The 15,000-nt window shown below is 38.8% G+C and overlaps 2 protein-coding genes across 3 annotated transcripts in view; one reads left to right on the top strand and one right to left on the bottom strand.

Moving 5' to 3' along the window:
- Positions 1-226: 226 nt before the first annotated feature.
- On the top strand, positions 227-14,061 carry inpp5ka (inositol polyphosphate-5-phosphatase Ka). Of its 2 annotated transcripts, XM_034547903.1 has the most exons (14): positions 227-396; positions 549-630; positions 2,976-3,080; positions 4,091-4,199; positions 4,293-4,409; positions 4,774-4,949; positions 5,690-5,801; positions 6,276-6,385; positions 6,667-6,693; positions 10,193-10,394; positions 11,138-11,275; positions 11,360-11,443; positions 11,542-11,646; positions 12,546-14,061. In XM_034547903.1, the coding sequence occupies exons 2-14, from the start codon at positions 569-571 to the stop codon at positions 12,642-12,644; spliced, it is 1,446 nt and encodes a 481-aa protein (XP_034403794.1). In that variant the 5' UTR covers positions 227-396; positions 549-568; the 3' UTR covers positions 12,645-14,061. The 2 variants fall into 2 exon arrangements, with proteins under 2 accessions (XP_034403794.1, XP_034403795.1); XM_034547904.1 differs by lacking the exon at positions 6,667-6,693 and having other exon boundaries at positions 228-396.
- Positions 14,062-14,690: 629 nt separating this feature from the next.
- Positions 14,691-15,000, bottom strand: part of xaf1 (XIAP associated factor 1) — a 3,528-nt gene continuing 3,218 nt past the window's right edge. The window contains exons 6-7 of the mRNA XM_034548825.1: positions 14,974-15,000; positions 14,691-14,883 (exon numbers count right to left, since the gene is read on the bottom strand). The exon at positions 14,974-15,000 is cut by the window's right edge and continues 213 nt beyond it. Of these exons, the coding sequence (XP_034404716.1) occupies positions 14,851-14,883; positions 14,974-15,000 (60 nt within the window). The 3' untranslated portion in view covers positions 14,691-14,850. The remainder of the gene's footprint in view (positions 14,884-14,973) is intronic.

The raw sequence follows: 15,000 nt of genomic DNA, 5'->3' as shown, positions 1-15,000 counted from the left end.
TTAAACCGTAATCTGTTCATTTCATAAATAGCCTGTTGACTGAATCGAGGGAACCGGAAGTACAACAATAAAACGTATACTTATTTCCGTGTTTTTAAGGCGAGGAATATATACATTTGAATGTATACAACATTTAACATTTCTCGTTTCATCTGTACTCTCTTAACTTACTTTAATAAATAAAGCAATGTGTTTACTTGACAGCTGGCAAATGTTGCGCAGTACACAACACCTTAGATAAGGACACTTCACTTCCGCTTTTATTTTGAAAGATAGATAAACCGTTTCCGGGTAAGGGGCGTGAACCACAACACCAGCTCCGGTCCTTCCGCATGTTCACTGTTGTTTTCTATTTTCCAGTAGTTAATTAAACAAGCACGACCTAAAGCCCTCCAGGTAACGTTAGTATGCTATAAATACTATCTGCTCGTACACGTTGGTACCTCGCGCGTTACGTGTTAAATAATAATATTATATATAATAATCAATTGTTTAGCTAGCTGTGTGATGTAGCTAGCTTAATGGTGTGTGTGTGTGTGTGTGTTTAGTTTTCTCAGGTGTGCAGAAGATGATGGAGGAGACTGAGGAGCTCAGTGGGAGGACGAGAAGCGACGAGGCCGAGAGCTTCAGGTTGGACTTCATGAAGTAGTTTTATTAGTTAATTTAGGGACATTATTAGTTAATTTAGGGACTCTGTAGAGGAAAACATCAGCTGTGACCTGATTAGATGCTTTTACCAGTGTTCCTTGATAATGTAATATTTAAAAAAAAACGTACCTTTTTTATTCTGTTTAGAAACACATATTTGTCATGAAAAACTAACCAGGAATCTTAAATAAGGTAATCGTGAATCATTAGGTTCCCCTGCATAAATACATAGTATGAGCTTGTTCTTATACATTATATATTTTATGTATTTAAAAACAAATCAATAAATCATGCTCTGTTTTTAAGAATCAGAACTGTTTATTGCCATGTACGTTACACATACAAGGGATTTGACTTGACGAAAGGTGCATTACAATAAGCAAAAGATATTAAAATATTATACAAAAATTATAAAATACTATAAAAATGGCACGTGCATTTTAATAGAAAGAAAAAAAGATGTGCAAGAGCGTTTAACAGCGACAGATTTTCCTCGAGCTGTACAGTTAAGTGAGTCAATGGGTTTTATTGATGAAACCAATTTCCACTTCTCAAGTCACATGTAAAAAGTGTGTGTGTGTGTGTGTGTGTGTGTGTGTGTGTGTGTGTGTGTGTGTGTGTGTGTGTGTGTGTGTGTGTGTGTGTGTGTGTGTGTGTGTGTGTGTGTGTGTGTGTGTGTGTGTGTGTGTGTGTGTGTGTGTGTGTGTGTGTGTGTGTGTGTGTGTGTGTGTGTGTGTGTGTGTGTGTGTGTGTGTGTGTGTGTGTGTGGCTGTTATACTAATTTCTGCACATTAGTTCCGTCACAGCCATAACGTGGTCTGGCCTACGGCTCATGAAAGTAATGTCACATGGGAAGAAACTGCTTGTGTGTCTTGTTCCTTAAGTGTAAAGTGATTTGAAGGTCATGGATGATGCTTATTGGCGGACACGGATCTCTTTGTTGTGCTTTGACCGTACAGCTGGTCTACAAGGCTTCGTGATACAAATATTGTCTTTAGTAGTTTTAATGAAAGCGAGTGTAAACGGGTTGTCTCTAACATCTATTTATGTTGTGTTGTGAAGTTTCTCACCAACACTACATTTTCACGAGATTACGTGCACACAGTTCCGTTAGCTGATCGCCAAACAAACCGTCCAAAACATAAAAAAAATTAAAAACAAAGCACCGTCTCAGGCGGCAGAGCGGTGGCTGTGAGGTCGAAGCTGCACTAAGGAGTCAGCAGGCGGTCAACGGCAGTATAAAACATGTTAGCGTGTTAGCTTACCCTTCGTTAGCATTAATATAGCATACACACATAAAAACGCTAATGTCCTCAAAACATACAGTTATTACATTCATTACAAACGAAACTAACCTCGTGCTAAAACCTTTTACTTTAGTCTTTGTTTTGTGTTTTAAATCGAACATATTTGCCGTAAACGTAACATTAAATCCGCGCACAATAGAAACTTCCTTTTTAACTCTGCGGACCGCCTTCAAAATAAAAGCATCTTCTTTCAAAACAGGAAACAAAGACACATCTTGCTCAAGGATGTCAAAAAACATGCAACAAAAAATCGACAGAATTGATTGACAAGCCGTTTTTTAAGCCAATACACAAATGGGGTTACTTACAGAAGGAGATTGATTGATTGATTGATTGATTGATTGGTGTTTGGTGCAATCTTTACATATCAGCACGATTAAAAAGGTCCTGGAAAAGGATCCGAGTGGGAACGGCTTTACAGGAGTCGACTAACTCTTTCGTGTGTTGTGAGTCTGGTGGATTACGGTTTCCCAACAGAACTAATGCGGATTTGCCTAAAAACAGAACAATGCGTCTCCCCAAAAGGGAAAAGAAAGGTTTTTTTTGTTCATGCAGCTGGTTTCCCAATTAGTTTTAATTGGCTTTACAAACGAGATTTAACAACGACCCCCCCGACCCGGATCACGCAGTCCGACTCCTGGAGCACGAACCCCCTTCAAGTCTTTTCCTCACTTCAGTCGGGTCGATTCCACGGAAACGACCAAAACTTCGAACTGCAATCAAATCATACTTTTGGATTTTAAGAAAGCACATTTTTGGTCGCTCAGCATGGATGAAAAAGACGAGTTCAGGTGGAGCCGCGCTCGTCTTTCTCTTCTTTTCACTCGGCTTCTGAACAACCTGTGAAACGGACGACTGGTGTCTTTATGAGCTTTTCACACTCGACCGACTGCTCCGGTCTGAATGAAGCTCTTTGGTTTTCCTCTTGGAAGAGCACTTCTGGTTATTTTTTTATTTGTAGGATGCGCGTGATGAACACTCTCTGGTTCCTTATTGTTGTGTTTGTTCCGTGTCCCGCAGGCTGCACATGGTGACGTGGAACGTGGCCACAGTGGATCCTCCGGATGACGTGACGCTGCTGCTCCATCTGAACTCCCCGAAGAGGCCAGACCTCTACGTCATCGGGTAGGTGGTGCGGGAAAATATTAAATATATATAAAATATACATCTGGATTTTGTTAAAACATTTTTTTTTTAAATATATAAAACATGTATATATAATATATAAAATATGTATATAAATTATGTTTATATAATATATAAATTATGTATAATATATAAAATATGTATATAGAATATGTATATATAATATATATATAAAATACGTTTATATAATATATAAAATATGTATATAGAATATGTATATATAAAATATATATATAAAATATGTATATATCATATATAAAATATGTATATAGAATATGTATATAGAATATATAAAATATATATATAGAATGTATATATAATATATAAAATATGTATATAGAATATGTATATAGAATATATAAAATATATATAAAATATGTATATATAATATATAAAATATGTATATATAATATATAAAATATGTATATAAAATATGTATATATAATATATAAAATATGTATATAAAATATGTATATAAAATATGTATATATAATATATAAAATATGTATATAAAATATATATAAAATATGTATATATAAAATATGTATATATAAAATATGTATATATAATATATAAATTATGTATATAAAATATATATAAAATATGTATATATAATATATAAAATATGTATATAAAATATGTATATATAATATATAAAATATGTATATAAAATATATAAAATTTGTATATAAAATTTGTATATAAAATATGTTTATAAAATATATATATATATATATATATATACAATTCAAAGCCATGTGTGAGATTTGTTTAGGACCTAATGATTTTAACAAGGGCGTAAATGTTCATACTAGGAAGCTGATAAATTAGCAGCTGAGCTGCAGACGTCTCTTTTCAAATGTAAATATTTGGTGACGGAGGAAATTTTAATCCCACGTCTCGAGCTGGTAGAAAAGAAAGATTTTCAGATTAAAATCAATCTCACACACACACACACACGACTGATCATCAACCCTGCGTGCCGATAGGTTGCAGGAGGTTTTCTCGGGGCCGCTGAGGTTCGTGTCGGACAGCGTGTTCGACGACTCGTGGAGCAAACTGCTCGTGGACACGTTGGCACCGCGGAGATACGTGAAGGTACGAGTCCAGAGGAGAGTTACTTCCTGTTGTGTTCACGTCGGAGGAGAGTTACTTCCTGTTGTGTTTACTTGTGTGTGTGCGTCTGTCCAGGTGTCGTCCATCCGGATGCAGGGTCTGCTGCTGCTGTGCTTCTGCAAGCTGAAGCACCTCCCCTTCATCAGGGACATCCAGGCCAGATACACGCGCACCGGCATCCTCGGATACTGGGTGAGGACACACACACACACACACACACACACACACACACGCATTGAATGACACACACAGGACTCATTTCACATCTACAACACTTTCAGATTCACAATAAACGGGAAGAAAATTAATTTTTAAAAGTATCAAGAATCGATCATTCTTTCCGGTCAAAACGTGGCGCTTTCATTACCCAGAATGCAACTGAACCGGCCGCCCTCTGGGGGGGGGGGCACAAACGGCTCTATAGAAAATGTTTCACACGTGTGTGTGTGTGTGTGTGTGTGTGTGAAGTCGGCACAATTAGAAACAACACGCTCCGCATTAGTGAGCTGAACTACAGAAGAAGAAGTCATTGTTGAACTTCCCGTCCGTCTCCCAGGGCAACAAGGGCGGCGTGTCCGTCCGCCTGTCTTTCTACGGCCACATGCTGTGTTTCCTGAACTGCCACCTGGCCGCGCACATGGACTACGCCACGCAGCGAGTGGACGAGTTCGAGCACATCCTGGACGCGCAGGCCTTCAGCGGCCCGACGGCGCCGAGGATCGTGGACCACCGGTGAGTGAGGGTGGGGGGGGGGGCTACAAGGTGATTGACAGGTCTCAACCATGGCGTTGGCCATCTGCTTGTATTACAACCTTAACCCGTTCAGGAAGGAATGAAGGAAAGGAAGCAAGGAAGTAACTCGAACCGCTCCTACTTTTGTCTTATTCAACTTCTGGTTGCTAAAATAAAAAAATGGAAGGAAGGAAGGAAAGATTAGCAATATTTATTTAGTTAAATATATTTATTTAACTATATTATATATATATAAAGCAAATAATATATGTTGTATTATATTGTACTATATGTGTATACATATATATGTATATGTGTATATATAAAGCAAATAATACTATATATTTATATTTCACATAAAATATATATTTATTTATTTTTAATAAAACATATGAAATTGTACTGTTTGCTTTATATGATTCTTAAGAAAAGAAAAACTGCTTGAAAGTCCTTCAATCTAAATTGCTGTATGTCTGTATGAACAACTGAAAGTATTTTATCTGCGCTTTTAATATAATTAATTAATGATTATTTTTACGTTTTTATGGAATGATTTTATTTGCCTTTTTGTAATTTTATGTAGCTGTAAAGGACTTTGAATTTCCTTGTGAAGAAACTTGCCTTGCCTGTGAACACCGTCACATGCATTTCTTCTAATCCTTTCATTAATGTAATGCCTTCATCTTCTCTCTCTCTCTCTCTCTCTCTCTCTCTCTCTCTCTCTCTCTCTCGGGGTCCAGGTTGGTGTTCTGGTTCGGGGATCTCAACTTCCGGATCCAGGACCACGGGATGCACTTTGTCCGCTCCTGCATCGACGAACGGACCTACGACCTCCTGTGGAGCAAAGACCAGGTACTCCCCAGAGAGTCCCCGTCGGCCTCGAGTTCCTGGGGCTCCTCGGGCTCCTCGAGTTCCTGGGGCTACTCGGGCTCCTCGAGTTCCTCGAGTTCCTGGGGCTCCTCGGGCTCCTCGAGTTCCTGGGGCTACTCGGGCTCCTCGAGTTCCTCGGGCTCCTCGGGCTCCTCGAGTTCCTGGGGCTACTCGGGCTCCTCGAGTTCCTCGGGTTCCTCGAGTTCCTCGAGTTCCTCGGGCTCCTCGAGGTCCTCGGGCTCCTCGAGGTCCTCGGGCTCCTCGGGCTCCTCGAGTTCCTGGGGCTCCTCGGGTTCCTCGAGTTCCTCGGGCTCCTCGAGGTCCTCGGGCTCCTCGAGGTCCTCGGGCTCCTCGGGCACCTCGAGCTCCTCGGGCTCCTCGGGTTCCTCGAGTTCCTCGGGTTCCTCGGGTTCCTCCGGCTCTTCCTGATCTGACGGCTCGTCTTTGTGTTCTCAGCTGACGATGATGAGGGAGAAGGAACCGGTCCTGCAGGAGTTCGAGGAAGGGCCTCTGGACTTCCCGCCCACGTACAAGTTTGACCTCAACACCGACACTTACGACAGCAGGTGAAGTGCGACGACCTCAATTAAGATGGTTTTATTGTTTTTTTCACAATGATATTTGTTTCTGAACTAAATGTGAAGCGCAAGCGTCATTTTAAAGAATGTTCATCTTTTTTCTGAGGACTATCTGGATGATGTGACGTGCCAGGATAACCGCGACATGAATGTTTCTCATATCTGTCTAATCAGATGTTTTACGATCCCCCTTTAAAAAAAAAAAAAAGTTATTTTGCTTTTTTTAAAGCCTTAATTTGTATTTATTTCATCTCCCTCCGTCTTCGCAGGCTCTACAGGACCTGGTTTGGCTTTATGTAAGACTTCACACTCGTGTCCACGTCTTCTCTTTTTGTTTTTATTAATTCCCCTAACTGCATCTCATTATGTGCACTCACTCTGCTCTCAACACGTCGCTTTGAGAAGTAACCTTGTTTTGTTTTTTAATGCTGCATTTGAAAGTCTGAATGAAGATTGTATTCATTTGGAAATTAAACAAACAAGCAGGTTGAACTACGTCTTTAGAAATGCTTGTTTATTTATTTTGAGGGCCAATATTAATATTAACATGCTACAGATAGACGCTGTAGACACACAGCAGCTAACATGCTACAGATAGACGCTGTAGACACACAGGAGCTAACATGCTACAGATAGACGCTGTAGTCACACAGGAGCTAACAAGCTACAGATAGACGCTGTAGTCAAACAGGAGCTAACATGCTACAGATAGACGCTGTAGTCAAACAGGAGCTAACATGCTACAGATAGACGCTGTAGTCACACAGGAGCTAACATGCTACAGATAGACGCTGTAGTCAAACAGCAGCTAAAATGCTACAGATAGACGCTGTAGACACCCAGGAGCTAACATGCTACAGATAGACGCTGTAGTCACACAGGAGCTAACATGCTACAGATAGACGCTGTAGTCAAACAGCAGCTAACATGCTACAGATAGACGCTGTAGACACCCAGGAGCTAACATGCTACAGATATACGCTGTAGTCAAACAGCAGCTAAAATGCTACGGATAGACCCTGTAGACAAACAGCAGCTAACATGCTACAGATAGACGCTGTAGTCACACAGGAGCTAACATGCTACAGATAGACGCTGTAGATACACAGGAGCTAACATGCTACGGATAGACGCTGTAGACACACAGCAGCTAACATGCTACAGATAGACGCTGTAGTCACACAGGAGCTAACATTCTACAGATAGACGCTGTAGACACCCAGGAGCTAACATGCTACAGATAGACGCTGTAGACACACAGGAGCTAACATTCTACAGATAGACGCTGTAGTCAAACAGCAGCTAACATGCTACAGATAGACGCTGTAGACACCCAGGAGCTAACATGCTACAGATAGACGCTGTAGTCACACAGGAGCTAACATGCTACAGATAGACGCTGTAGTCAAACAGCAGCTAACATGCTACAGATAGACGCTGTAGACACCCAGGAGCTAACATGCTACAGATAGACGCTGTAGTCACACAGCAGCTAACATGCTACAGATAGATGCTGTAGACAAACAGCAGCTAACATGCTACAGATAGACGCTGTAGACACACAACAGCTAACATGCTACAGATAGACGCTGTAGTCACACAGGAGCTAACATGCTACAGATAGACGCTGTAGACACACAGGAGCTAACATGCTACAGATAGACGCTGTAGATACACAGGAGATAACATTCTACAGATAGACGCTGTAGTCAAACAGCAGCTAACATGCTACAGATAGACGCTGTAGTCACACAGGAGCTAACATGCTACAGATAGACGCTGTAGACACACAGCAGCTAACATGCTACAGATAGACGCTGTAGTCACACAGGAGCTAACATTCTACAGATGGACGCTGTAGATACACAGGAGCTAACATGCTACAGATAGACGCTGTAGACACAGGAGCTAACATGCTACAGATAGACGCTGTAGTCAAACAGCAGCTAACATGCTACAGATAGACGCTGTAGTCAAACAGCAGCTAACATGCTACAGATAGACGCTGTAGTCACACAGGAGCTAACATGCTACAGATAGACGCTGTAGACACACAGGAGCTAACATGCTACAGATAGACGCTGTAGATACACAGGAGATAACATTCTACAGATAAACGCTGTAGACACCCAGGAGCTAACATGCTACAGATAGACGCTGTAGTCAAACAGCAGCTAACATGCTACAGATAGACGCTGTAGTCAAACAGCAGCTAACATGCTACAGATAGACGCTGTAGTCACACAGGAGATAACATTCTACAGATAAACGCTGTAGACACCCAGGAGCTAACATGCTACAGATAGACGCTGTAGACACACAGGAGCTAACATTCTACAGATGGACGCTGTAGATACACAGGAGCTAACATGCTACAGATAGACGCTGTAGACACACAGCAGCTAACATGCTACAGATAGACGCTGTAGACACACAGCAGCTAACATGCTACAGATAGACGCTGTAGTCACACAGGAGCTAAAATTCTACAGATGGACGCTGTAGATACACAGGAGCTAACATGCTACAGATAGACACTGTAGACACAGGAGCTAACATGCTACAGATAGACGCTGTAGACACAGGAGCTAACATGCTACAGATAGACGCTGTAGTCAAACAGCAGCTAACATGCTACAGATAGACGCTGTAGACACCCAGGAGCTAACATGCTACAGATAGACGCTGTAGACACACAGGAGCTAACATGCTACAGATAGACGCTGTAGTCAAACAGCAGCTAACATGCTACAGATAGACGCTGTAGACACCCAGGAGCTAACATGCTACAGATAGACGCTGTAGTCACACAGGAGCTAACATGCTACAGATAGACGCTGTAGTCAAACAGCAGCTAACATGCTACAGATAGACGCTGTAGACACCCAGGAGCTAACATGCTACAGATAGACGCTGTAGTCACACAGCAGCTAACATGCTACAGATAGACGCTGTAGACACACAGGAGCTAACATGCTACAGATAGACGCTGTAGACACCCAGGAGCTAACATGCTACAGATAGACGCTGTAGTCACACAGGAGCTAACATGCTACAGATAGATGCTGTAGTCACACAGGAGCTAACATGCTACAGATAGACGCTGTAGTCAAACAGCAGCTAACATGCTACAGATAGACGCTGTAGTCACACAGGAGCTAACATGCTACAGATAGACGCTGTAGTCACACAGGAGCTAACATGCTACAGATAGACGCTGTAGACACACAGGAGCTAACATGCTACAGATAGACGCTGTAGTCAAACAGCAGCTAACATGCTACAGATAGACGCTGTAGTCACACAGGAGCTAACATGCTACAGATAGACGCTGTAGTCACACAGGAGCTAACATGCTACAGATAGACGCTGTAGACACACAGGAGCTAACATGCTACAGATAGACGCTGTAGTCACACAGGAGCTAACATGCTACAGATAGACGCTGTAGTCACACAGCAGCTAACATGCTACAGATAGACGCTGTAGTCAAACAGCAGCTAACATGCACGGGCATGAAATCTATTTTAGTCCGAGGCACAAAATATGAGCTTGTGCGATGTGTAAATGTTTGACTTTATATGTTTACACAAACAAAATGATCCTCTATCTGTTGCCCTGAAGGTTTATACAGGTAAACAATTCATTGATAACTGTCAACACGGGAAAAATACAGAATAAATTATAAAAAAAGGGAGATTATTATTATTATTATATATATAATAGAAAGAGTCCGTCTCCGTCTCCTGACTTAAGCTCCGCCTCTCTGCTCTCTCTCCCTGACACGATGTCCAGCGGTAAGAAGCGTAAACCCGCCTGGACCGACAGGATCCTGTGGAGGCTCCGGCGCAAGGCCCCCGACGGGCCCCCCCAGGAAGAGGAGGACGAGGGGGAAGAGGAAGAGTACCCGCTGAGGGTCAGGCAGGAGTTGTACACCAGCAACATGGAGTACAGCGTCAGTGACCACAAGCCCGTCGTCGGCGTCTTCACACTGGAGGTGAAGCTTTGTTTACACAGCTGTAGCGTTAATGAGGTCATCGGGGATTTTACAAAAGTCAATTTGCTTTTTTGGAAACAAATCTATTTTTAGTTTATCAGCTTTTTGTATGTACATATAATATATATATTTATTATTTAATATATATATATATATATAATTATTTTATGTGTATATATATATATATATTTATCAAATATATAAATGTATAGAATATATATATTTATATTTAAATATATATATTTATTATTATATGTAATAATATATATATATATATTTGTTATTGTATACATAATATATATATATATATATATATATAATAAATATATATTTATAATATATATATAACACACATATATATATATATATATATATATAATATATATATTTATTATTACTATATATATATATATATATTATATATATATATATATATATATATATATATTATATAAGTATACATGTAGTTTAAAATGCAATTCAAAGTGCTTTACAAATGATTGAAAATACAGAAATGCAGAGAAAATGAAGAACCTATGTCTCCAAATAAAGGTCAGAATGTTTTTAAATTGATAAAGGAAAAATAGGAAAATGTTAAATGAGAGGGACATTACGTATTGATACTAAAACGCAATATGACCCTTTATAAAATGCACATTTACCTTGTTGTTTAGATATAAAATGAACATTTACCTCGTTGTTTAGATATAGATATATTTTTGTTTGTTTCTCCGTCTGCGCAGCTGAGGAAGAAGTGCGCCGCTCCTCTGGTGCGTCTGCAGCCGGACGGCGACTGGAGCGCCGACATGGACGCCATGGTCCTCTACAGCCCGCTGCAGGCGTTCCCCTCCAGCGCCTGGGACTGGATCGGGCTCTACAAGGTCGCCGTTCACCCCCCCCCCACCCCTTTCAAAACACAGTGTCTCGGTACGGCGACCTTCAATATGTGTGTGTGTGTGATTCAGGTCGGGTTCGCCAGCGTGTCCGACTACATCACCTACACGTGGGTCAAAGACGACGAAGTGGCCTCCAGTGAAGAAGTCGTGCAGGTCGTAAACTCTCGCCGCTGATTTATTTTTTATTTTTTTAAAAGAAGAACGTGGATCAATCTGAACTTGTCCGGTTTATTTATTTAATTTTTTTTCAGGTGTACGTGGGTAAAGAGGAAATCCCCGTGCGGGGAGGCGAGTGCGTGCTGTGCTACTACAGCGACAGTCTGCAGTGCATCGTGGGAGTCAGCGACGCGTTCAAGGTGAGCTCGTATAGATCACCGATCGACCGGATCGGCACAAAAGAGAGGGAGCAAATATAGCGCTGAGTTGCCGATCATCGATGATTCATAATGGGGGGGATGCAGATTGTTTTTGTTGGTCTACAAGACGCCAGAAATTATTTTTTTATTTTTATAATTTATTTTATTATTTTAATTTGCTCTGAATTCAGTGTGAACCATGAAAAACATCTTAATTGTTATCCTTTAAATTAGTTAGTCATTTATATTAATTTATATATATATTATAATAATATATACAATAATTCATATTTATAAAATATATAATAATAATTCATATTTATTTTATATATTATATTATTATTATAAATATATATATATATATATATATAAATTAATATAAATGACTAACTAATTTAAAGGATAACAATTAAGATGTTTAATAATAATAATAATAATAATATTATATATATATATATAATAAAATATTATATATATTATTAATTTTATATATAAAACACACAATTCAAATGATTTGGAAGTAAAAAATTGTATTTTCATTGATTAATGACGTCTTATAAGTCTTATATCTATTTTATATTCATGTGAAAACATCTCCTTGGAACAACTGGATTTCTTAAAATTTCTCAGCAAAAAATACAACGTTTTAATCGATCTTCGCCCGGTACTCGTTTTCACCGATTGGAGCCTGAACGCATCATAATGCAACATCAGCGGGCGCTCTACCTTTTTTGTTGTTTACAATGTGACGTCATCAGAGAGCGAACAGAAAGTATGATCGCGTACTTCTACTACTTACTACTTAGTACTACTAGTACTACTTACTACATTTTAACATACGTTAACCGATGCGTAGACGTTTATCTCAAGTTCCCGTTTGACCTGCCGCCCTCTCGCAGGTCCAGGGGTCAAAGGTGGCCGGTGAGGAAGGTTTGATGTCGGAGCAGATCGACGCGCTCGACAGAACCGCGTCGAGAGAAGAAGACCTCCGGAGCTGAGGTTTTTTATTCTGGATCGTCTGAACCACGACGGGGCGTTTGGTTACTGGGTTCTTCTTGCTGTTCCACTTTTATAGAGAGTCTAAAGGCATCACGGAAACTGTGAGTTTCATTAAAAATCAGGCGAAGACAACATGGGGCCCCAAGACAGTTTATTTACTCTCTAAAATATATATTTCTTATATATATATATATTGTTTTAAAAAATGTCCTAAAGCTGCATTCTCTCTACTGACCACCAGGGGGCGACGGCCACAATTCTAAGAAAGAAAAAAAAAGGGAATTGTAATTTGAACAAATCTCTTGGGTCGTTTTTTTTATTTTTATTTTTTTTATTTTTCGTTTCCACGTCAATTCGTTGACATTTTGCAGCAAAATGAGCAATTCGTGACTAATTTGCACGTTAAAGACAATTTGATGCTGAAACAGACGCGTAAATATTGGTAGTTAACATCTATGTTCACTTCAGTCTCATTTAAAGGGCCAGTGTGCAGCTTTATTTATTTTTTTTGGGGGGGGGGGGGGGAGATTTGTTTTCAATAGCGTTGTTATGGGATGGCGTTACCGCGGTGTGATCTAAGTGATTAGTTGGTTGCAATCTGCAGCCTCGCCACCAGGTGTCACCAAAACCCGACACGCTGTCCCCCTTTTTTTGAAAGCTTTAAAATAAAAAATCAGTGGGCCGAAAAATGTAATTTCTTCATTATGCAGTTTTTGGAGAAATGTTCCGGCTGTTTCTTCTTTCAGTTTTAGTCGTTCCGTAGAACTTTGTGTGCTCGGTGGTCCTGCAGTATGAGTTAATGACTAGAATGAACCCTTTAAGGTGGAAATAAAGAGATTTAAGTATTAAGAAAAGAAGCTGACGGTTTCTTTTTTTTAGAAAGTATTAAAAAGTAATTTTCTATTTGGAAGTATTCAGGTGAATACTCGTCCTGCAGGACTGATATTAGCCTCTTCTTCTTCTGTTGTTTTAGAAATATTACCTGCTTCTTGTTGTGGGCTCGAGGAAGATAAGACACGACTTCCCCTCTCGGTATTTTAATGAACTCCACTTTGTTCCTGGAGGACTTGACACTGTTTATATAAAACTATTTAATATAACTTGTACATCTTTTTTAGCTGGGGTTTGTTTTCAGCTTGCAGTTGTTAAACAACAACAACACCACAAATCCATTCCCTTAAAGAGATGTTTACTCTTTATTGTTGATTTAAAGGTGGTCACTTTGTTGTTGTTGTGTACTGATGAAAACAACATGGATTCAAAGTGCCTTTGAAATGATCGTAGCTTTTAGTGTTCGCTACGATTTCATTATTCATCAGATTATTTATGTTAACTTTCAGTCGAATGTTATTGTTATTGGCTCGCTGGAATGAATTTATTAGCCAATTTGTGTGTTTTTTTTCTCTCCATTTTATATATACATATATATATATATATATAGAAATATATACGTGTATACTGTATATATATATATATACATATATATATTGAAATATATACGTGTATACTGTATATATATACATATATATATATATATATTGAAATATATACGTGTATACTGTATATATATATATATATATATTGAAGTATATACATATAAATAAATATATTAAAAAAAATATATATATTTGTATCTATACATCTATTTTAAAACAATTTTCTGAAATATTAAATTAAATGTAATGTACTGTGAGAGAATATTGACACGTGTATAGCTTTGTGCAAACGGACATATTAAATAAGTCTCACCTCATTTGTTGTGTGGTTTACTTTTTTATTTTCTTTAATAAAAATAATATTTGTGTAATTTAGTATTTAAATGTAATTAGTTTTTACCTTCTAGCTAATGACTTTAATTAAAAACAAATAAAAACGTACTGTGACGTGTTGAATTTGGGGCGTTTCAACTGCACAGAAAACATTTTTTATTTGTTCCCGTTTTATTTTATTTCAGTGTTCATATATATTCATGTGGACTCCATATACAATAAAAGTTAAATTAAACAAAATAAACGTATTTATATGTATTTAAAATGAATGCATTTCAGATTTTTAACATGACAATATTTTTATTTTAATGGAAACTTCAGCAGCAACTGATCAATTTTTTTTTACATCAACTATTGAAAATTGCTCAACATGTTTTTTCTGACTCATTTAAATCACTCACTCTCACTCTCTCTCTCTCTATCACTCTCACTCTCTTCATCTCAAGTTAATGACGATTCGGCACTTCACCTGGGAAAAAAAACACAAACACACACAGAGGAAACGTATTAGTGGACTTATGAATAAATAAACAAATGATGAACCCTGCAGGATCGTTACCTCGTGCCAGCGCAGCGTGACGACGGG

The sequence above is a fragment of the Cyclopterus lumpus genome, chromosome 13 (genome assembly GCF_009769545.1).
Source record: "Cyclopterus lumpus isolate fCycLum1 chromosome 13, fCycLum1.pri, whole genome shotgun sequence".
Lineage (NCBI taxonomy): Eukaryota > Metazoa > Chordata > Actinopteri > Perciformes > Cyclopteridae > Cyclopterus > Cyclopterus lumpus.
Note: the sequence above shows the minus strand (reverse complement) of the source record. Positions and strands in the feature narration are given on the sequence as shown.